The following is an 8,877-nucleotide window of genomic DNA, read 5'->3' as shown; positions in this document are numbered from 1 at the left end:
AAAAAAAAAAAAAAAAAAAAGTCAAAGAAGATATACAAATGGTTAAAATGTATATCAAAACCATAGCAAGAAACCACTTCCTACTCAATAGCACAGTTAGTAGATAAAATTAAAAAAAAAAAAACCAGAAAATAAATCCTGGCAAGGATGTGTTAAAATGGAAATCCTTGTTCAGTACAGGAGTGTAAAATCATGCCCTCACAGAGGAAGAGGGGGCCAGCAGCCCTCACAACACTGCTGGAAGACGCATACAAGGACAGGCACTGTGGTCTCACCAGCTGGGCAGTTCTCTAGGAAGAGATAACTGGCATATGATTTGGCACTGCTACTCAAACAACTGTGTATAAGGACCCCAGGATCAGCCCTATTCACAACAGCTATATGTGTATGTATGTGCATAGATTTGGGGACTGGAACCGCAGCTTGGTGGTAGAGAATGTGCCTCAAAGGGAAGGTGTCCCTGTTCAATTGGGGGGTGCAGAGTCTGACAAGATCACATACAATATGGCTGTACTTATATGAAATGACCAGAAAAGACAAGTCCCCAGAGACAGAAGATTATTGGTTGCCAAGGGCTAATGAAAAAAAAGGGCAAGACATGGATGATTATAAGCCCCAAATGTTGTTATTTAAGTGGGGGGAAAACATCTGGACTCTTGAGACAGGGTTTTGCTAAATATCTCAGGATGGTCTCAAAGTCACAGGAATCCTCCTGTCCCAGCTTCATGAGCACTTCAAACACAGTTATGTACAATGCCCAGCTCAAAAGCAAAAGCTTTGCGCTATGTGGTCACACAAACTTTCTACCTGGGCCCTTTTCCCTTTCCAGTGTTTTTTCCAGTTCTTCTATGACTTTTTTAAAAATTTTAATTAATGTATGTAACCACTGTCACTTCATATCTACGCAAAGATCAATGATGAGAAATACTGGGTCTGGTAAACTAAGCACCTCCTGTCTCCTTCCCTATAGGTCAGCAGTGTCCATGAACTCCTACCAACAAAATACTTTTGAGCACAAATTGCCAAAATAGATATTTATTTATAAATTATTTTACTAACCATATATTATAAAATATACAAAAATAGAAAATTTGAATAAAATAAAAATAAACTCTACTTTCCCTACTCCAATTGGACAGAGCATCTCTCCTTGGAGAACTCTTCTCTGGATTCTACTTTGTTTTTTGAGACAGGTTTACACTAAGTAGCTATGGCTGGCCTCAAACTTGGAATCCCCGTTTCAGCATCCTGAATGCTGAGAGAGCAAGTGTGCATCACTATGTCCATGGCTCTAATTTAACTCTTGGGTGGAGGATCTGCCTTCATCAACTCTTCTGAAGTAAGGTGACCTCTGACTGCTACCATGAGGGTGTTAACATTCCCCTGCTAACGTCTTCTTTAGGAAGAGAGATGAGGAAACTTCACTTGGGCTTTTGTAACTGAATAAATAATGATTTTGAAATTCTGATTTGCTTTTATAGCATGTTAAGTGATTACAACTTGTCTTCTAGAGTATGTAACACCAAATTTGTAGCTTATTTCTGGCCAACACATCCATTCACCAGGTGTATTTATCCCCTTATGGCTTTAACTTGTCTTTCCATTTGTTAGTTCTTCTTTTATTTATTTTAAATCATGTTGTGGTGGACCCCGTTTTCAATTTTTATATGATTTTAAATTTCATTTACTTAAAAACAATATTGTATTATATGTGTGTATGTGTTTAAAGGCAATTTAAACACTTCTCATGAGGAAAGAATGAAAAACAGATCCCACCCTCACCCCAGCCCACCCCCGCCGAACAGAGGCCACGCTAAGCCTGAAGCTCCAAAATCTACCTAGTGCAAAGCTCCGCATGCACAGGTGACTGGCAAGCGTGTGTTGGAGGAAAGAATGACAACAAACAATAGCGCTGTGCTACACTTTCTCACTCTTTTCCAGCTGGGCAGAAACGGATAGTGAGGAAAGGGCAAAGTGGCTTCTTTTTTCCACCTGTGTGAAGAGATTAACTAAAAAGTCCACAGAAAAGGCAGCTGCATCCCAGCGGGAATCTGTAGCCGTGTACCTGGATGTGCTTCCTTCTGGAGTACTCAGAAGTCATTTGGGGACAGCCTGTGCTCAGTGCCTTCCTGCTGTGCTTATACCGCTTTTCCAGAAATCTCCTCTGCTGACTGGTGACACTGCTGTATAATTTAATTCGCCTGGGTGACAAACACAGTTTTTCATGGCCAAAAGCTTGGACCAGCCGGGCCGTGTCGATGGTGGATATGGAGCTACTCCTGTCGTTTAAAGTTACATCCCTATCAGTCTGAGTCCATACATCTGAGTCCATAGGAGAAGTGGTGCTGGAGAAAATGTTGGGACTATCTGTGAGCAGCTCACTTTCGTCTGTGGGTCTAGAATCTGAGGAGGTATTGCTGACATAATTAAAATCCGGTCGTTTTCTCAGGATGTATTTATCTAATTTAAACTGCTCAATTTTAATCTGATTGGATTTCCCACCGTGACCCCTCTCTAGGCTCTTGCACCGCTTCCTCTGCAGCTTGCCTTTATGCTGATGCCTCCTCCTCCCGGTCCAACCCCTCACACCCCGTCCCCCTCTGCTATCGTCTTGGGTACTTTCTGAGGCCTGGAGTGAATGTGTGATGGGATTCTGAAGCAGTTTAGCCAAACGATCAAGTCGTTCCACCAAAGACAGTTCTTTCTTTTCACAAACACCAGGTGGTTTCTGCTGCTTCTGTCGCTCCTGGTACTTATTCCAGAGTTCATTCAAACTCACAGTGCACCGTGCTGCTAGCTCTGGGGTGACCTTCTGATCCTTTTTTGGGTCATTTGTCTGTCTTTTGCCTTTTGGGTCTCTGGCCTGATTCCTGACAGTATTCGTCTTCTCATTGTCTCCCAAATTCAAATTGATGCTGAGGCTCTGAATTCTGGTGTAATCCATCTTGGTCTTGTCTGCACTTGTGCCAGGGGGAGGAAGGCAGCTGTGCTTTGAATGATGGTGAAAGAAATCCTTCCAAGAATGCTGCATGAAAACACTCCTTCCCAAAGACTCGGGGCAGAAATCTTGCTCGTGGGGCAGGTGCACAGGATGATGAAAATAAAATTTGGCTGACCTGAAGACAGAGTGTGTGGTGTTTTCAAATGCAGAACGGCATTCAGACTCTGAAAAGAACAAAGAGGAAAAAAAGATTTCTAAAAACCTTAGAAATATTTGTATTCCTTTTATAAATACTATGTTTTCTTAAGACATAGAACATGTGCTTAGCAACCAGACTGGCGTGAGTCAAAATATGTGAATTCTGGGCTGGATCTCAGATGAAAGAGTGCTTGCCTAGCATGCACAAGGTCCTGGGTTCAATTCCCAGCATGTTATAAACTTCATTTATACTCCCAGTACTCAAAACACAGAGAAAGCAGGATCAGGAGTTCCAGGTTATCCTCTGTTATACGACCAGTTCAGGTCAGCCTGAAATAATTGTATGGTTTTGAGACAAAGGTCTCAAAAAACAAAAACCAAGAGCACTAGAGAGTACAGAAGTCACTGGACCTCTGTGAGTTCAAGGCTAGCCTGGTATAGACAGTGAGTTCTAGGCCAGTCAAGGCTACTTTGTCTCAAAAACAAAACAACAATAAAACAAATCTAGATGGGATTCTTCCGTCATGTAACAGAGTTGTGTGCCCTGTAGTTCTCCAAACTATAATTAGTTCCCTTACACATACATGACCAGTTCTTTATATGCTACTTTTTGTATGTGTTCTTTCTTTTAAAAAATTTTCACCTTGTTAGTAAGATCTAGATGGATATCTCTAGCTAAAAACTCTGGAATTTTACCATCAGCATTAAGTGGGTAGAGTTAAAAAATAAACTTGTAAAAAAAAAAAGCCTCATGCTTGGACAATCATCATTCCACATCAAAATAGGTACTATTTAATGCAATCATACCTTACAGTTTGCTAGAACGTGTCTCTCTGAATGCACATTAAAACTGCATCCCTTGATTCAATCCTTGATTGATGGACTATTTAAGACCATGGCAGAAGCATTCAGAAAAGCCTTGTGCTGGCTTATTCCTCTGTTCCTCTTCACAGTCAAGTTGCTAAAATAGCAAATATGTATTTTCCTGTTCTCTAACTCATTCCCAAACCAATTCTCTCTTCTAATTACTCCTGAGTTTAGCCATACCACTGGATTGTAACAGCTCTGACGTGACCAATGGTCTCCTCAAACAGCGAGTTCTATCTAGATAGCATGATGTTCATACCCCAAATTCCCATTCAAGAAGATCACACTTCTCCTCATGGTTTTTACTATCATTTCAGTATCAATATCTACTCTTAGATTTACACTTCAAGCTATGATTTCTCTCAATCCCAGATTTCTATCTATGTATCATATATATCAGTTAGATGTATAATCACCTTAACTTTTGAATGTCGTTAACCAAATTCTATTCTAGCCTTTACTAAAAAAAAATCCATTAAAAAAAAAAACTAGAACTAATAAAATTAGGTAGGTTTCAAGTTAGACATGTGTTTAAAGCTGCAAGCATGAAGCATAGAATCTACATTAAGCCTCTGCTAGGATTTCCTCTGTTCGTCCCTTGATCCTTTGAAGGAAAATGGAGAAGATCTTGCTACTATGGCACAACAGACTAATGCCCCTGTAACTTGTGTATGGGAATTATGACTGAGTGCTTCCATTCCATGGGAATCACTTGGTGTTCCCATATCCCTCTGAAAAGTCTGAGAAGCACCTTGGCCCCTAAGTCTACTGTAGTTACCTCCAGCTCCTCCACCGTGATGTCATCCATTCAGGGGGCCTTTCTACATTTCTCTCTCTTGATAGCTTCCTCTATCTCACTCCTGTCAATATTTAATATTTTCTCATCGTCTCTGGTGCTGGAGTGGCTGCTGAGGTGTTTCTTGTTGTAGTCAACATTGACAGGATTAGAGTCATTGTATAGGGTGTTAAAGTATTGTCTCCACCTTTGCTTTACTCCCCAAGTTGTTAATAAATGACCTTGCCCATCTTTAATCACCCAAATCTGAGGAGCATATCTAGCACCTATAAATATATGGTGGCTTACAAATGACTATAGAATTAAGTTTCTATATACAAATTCTTTAAAAATGTAATTCAAGTCACAATAGCATAAAAATAAGACATCAGAAAAGAATCTAATAAAAGAATTGCAAAACCCATAGTCTGAACACTACAAAGTATTGCTATAAAATTAAAAATCTAAATAAATGGAAAAGAGCTCATTCGTAGAGAAAAAAACAACAAGCAGTAACACTCTTCAGATTGTTCTATAGATCCAGTGCAATCCCTATCAGAATCCCAGATTGTTCTTTTGTAGAAACTGAAAAAATAATTCTAAAATTGGTATGTAATTTAGAGAAATCTAAAGGAGACATCATAATTATGAAAAATAAAGTTGAAGGCCCAATAAATGCCTAGGTCAAACCTTACCATAACTCAATAGTAATCAAGACAGATTAGTACTATCACATGATCAAAACATAGATCAACAGATACTATTGACAGACCTGAAATAAAATTATATATCTATAATCAGTTGATTTTTGGTAAAAGTTTTCAGGATAAGGAAATAGTTTTAACAGCTAGTGTTATGATAAATGAACACCCACATTTATCAAAATTGAAAACTGTGTTCCAAAGAACATTATTACAAAAATAAGCCAGGAGTCATTACAAAAATAATTCCAGGAACTTGGGAAGCTAAGACAGGAAAATTACAAGATCAATGTCTATTTGAACAACACTATTCTCTGCCCATCCTCCTCCTAATCCTAGCACTTGGCAATCACCTTTCTACATTCTGTTTCTATGATTTTTGTCTACTTGAGATATTTCCTATTAGTAGAATCAAAAAATATTTGTGTCTTTGTGACTGGGCTATTTTGCTCAGTATATGTTTTTCTAAGGTTCATCAATGTGTAGCATGTGACATAATTTCCTCATGAAGGCTTCATAATAACCATCTTTAAATACACAACACACTTTCTTTTTGTTATTTTGTTTGAGATAACATCTAGTTATGTATTCTATAATGACCTTGAGTTAACTATGTTGACCATAGTGGCCAATAATTTGTAATCCTCCTGCTTTGACTTCCTGAGTGCTTTAGATTATAGGCATGTATCACAGTGGTGGTTTGAACAGATATGGCACCTCACAAATTTATGTATTTGAATGTTTGGCTCATGTGGGATTTCCCTCTATGCTGAGATTACCATTAATGAATAAAGAAACTGCTTTGGACCTATAGCAGGGCAGAACTTAGGTAGATAAGGAAAACTAAACTGAATGCTGGGAGAAAGAAGGGCAAAGTCAGGGAGAAGCCATAGAGCCACCACCAGAGTCAGATATGCCAAAACTTTGCTGGTATGCCACTGCCACGTGGCAATACACAGATTCATAGAAATGGGTTAAATTAATATGTAAGAGTTAGTGAATAAGAAGCTAGAGCTAATGGGCCAAGCAGTGATTTAATTAATAGAGTTTCTGTGTGATTATTTTGGGTCTAAGCTAGCCGGGCAGCCGGGAACCAACAAGCAGCCTCCCACTACACTTTGCCCATTGGGATTGGCACAATTAGGAAGGTCAGACTTGTTGGAAGAAGTGTGTCATTGTAGAGGCTTTGACGTTTCATATGCTCAAGCTGTCCTATCAGAGAAGTGATTATCAAATACAGCTTCCTGAAGCCTTACTCTTATGTCTTCTACTAGTTTTAGGTGTTCAGGTCTTCTGTTTATGTGTCTAATCCTTTTTGATGTGATTTTTTATGTAAAGTAATGATGTAACTTCATTCTTCTAATATCATTATCCAGTTTTTTTACACTATCAGCTTAAAAGGTTATCTTTTCCCCACTGTACAATACTTGTATCCTTGGGAAAAATTATTTTATATATTCTAAATGTGAGGAGCTAATGGGAACTCTTTTCAGCATATAGTTAGTAGACTCAATTCTTTGCTCCTTTTTCTTACATGGAAACTCTTATCTTCTAACAGGTAAAATCTGACAGCAGAATAGTAATGGTTTATGTTCTGCATGCGACTCTCTTTTGTCAGGGCCAAAGACAAATACAATTCATTTCATTTAGCTTTTTTACTATTATTTATTGATGTTATCTTTCTCAGGATTCTAGAGTAATTTCAGGTTTCCATGTTTCAATACTAAGACATGATACTGTACTTCTAACATCATTAGACTTAGAGGTAGTCATTCCTCAGTATCTGGTGGAATTGGTTCCTGGACCTCTCGCAGATGCCAAAATTTGTAGATGCCAAGTGCTTTAAATAAAACAGGGAGAGGCCTGCATAGACCTGTGCATCTGGATGTGCATCAGCAGCTCTACACTGCAAATCATCACTAGATCACTTTAACACCAGAAACAAGGTAAGCGCTAAGTCAGCAGACATTATCCTGTGCTGTCTGTGCAGAGTTACAAAAAAGAGGTCAATGCACGGTCAACAAAGACAAGATTTTTCTCAAATGTTTTCTGCACATAGTTGATGGAATTGGGTATGGAAGGCTGAATATATTTACTTATATGCTGCTTCTCTAAATATTTCCCTATAATTAACATTTATTTTACAAATCTATAACATATCCATATAGACAGAGCAATATTGAAATGATATTATTTATAAATAAAACAGAAAAGATCTTATTTTCATCAGAATGGACCATAAACACAGAGATACTAGCCCCAGGCGCACACACTGACATATACTTCATTACCTGAAATACCTATCTCTAAGGAGCCTTCTTTCTCTGGGCAGAGCTCCTGAGGGATGGTCCTTTTAACATGGATCTCCTCCTTCTGTATGATGGATTTAGAATTGGAGAGGTTTTCAGTTTTTCTGTCTTGTACAATAGTATCACTGGAACCTAAGAGAACAAAATAAACACATTAATACATAAAAGAAGTTGAAACAAAAAAGCCTCTAGGCAGGGCGGTGGTGGCGCACGTCTTTAATCCCAGCACTCGGGAGGCAGAGGCAGGCGGATCTCTGTGAGTTCGAGGCCAGCCTGGTCTACAAGAGTTAGTTCCAGGTCAGGAACTAAAAAGCTACAGAGAAACCCTGTCTCAAAAATCAAAAGAGAAAAAAAAAAAGCCTCTAGCCATCTAATATGTGAAATTCATTGCTTAACACAAATACCTATACCACAATGTTTAGAAAAATGTAAACTGGAACAAAAAGCACACATATATAAACATTCACATAGAGAGCTATAGAAGCACTGTAAGGCGCTGGAAAGATGGTTAAAAGTTAAAAGTACTTGTTGCTTTTGCAAAGGACCTGTTTCACTTTCTAGACCACATGGTGGCTTCAGATAACCTGTATGTAACTCCAAGGGGATCTGACACACTCTTCTAATCTCTATGGGCACCAGGAATTCAAGAGGTACATAAATACACACAGGCAAAACATTCATACACTTAAAATCAATTAAAATATATGGTTTCTATTTTTAAAGTTTTAAAAACAAAAAAAAAAAAGCCACAAGAAAGAAGCAGAGGAGGAAGTATTAAGAAAGCAAACAAAGAGAAAAGTGATTCTAGCAAACAATACCATAGAAGAACTCTAGACAATTGACTTGGGTCTCTGAAGATGGAGAACATTTTGAAGTAGTAATCAAGTCACTGAAAGCAAAGAAGCTGCATAAAAAAGACTGGAATCAGGAAAGCCACTAAATATCCACAGGTCAGTGTTTATAATGAGCAGGGAAGCTTTTTGGAGCTGGTCCTTACATTCTAGAAGACTGCTGAAAGAGCTTAGGTTTTATTCCCAAGGACAATGAAAGCTAAAGTGTGCCAGGAGATGAACAAAATCAAAATGA

General features: G+C 38.5%; 1 protein-coding gene across 1 annotated transcript in view; it reads right to left on the bottom strand.

Moving 5' to 3' along the window:
- Positions 1-8,877, bottom strand: part of Alms1 (ALMS1 centrosome and basal body associated protein) — a 117,207-nt gene that overhangs the window by 26,027 nt on the left and 82,303 nt on the right. The window contains exons 16-17 of the mRNA XM_050164969.1: positions 7,774-7,923; positions 2,066-3,165 (exon numbers count right to left, since the gene is read on the bottom strand). Coding sequence (XP_050020926.1) covers positions 2,066-3,165; positions 7,774-7,923 — 1,250 coding nt within the window. The remainder of the gene's footprint in view (positions 1-2,065; positions 3,166-7,773; positions 7,924-8,877) is intronic.

Source organism: Alexandromys fortis, unplaced genomic scaffold, assembly GCF_014885135.2.
Source record: "Alexandromys fortis isolate MF-2015 unplaced genomic scaffold, M_Fortis_MF-2015_v1.1 scaffold_138, whole genome shotgun sequence".
Taxonomy (NCBI): domain Eukaryota; kingdom Metazoa; phylum Chordata; class Mammalia; order Rodentia; family Cricetidae; genus Alexandromys; species Alexandromys fortis.
This window is presented reverse-complemented; position numbering and strand designations above follow the sequence as displayed.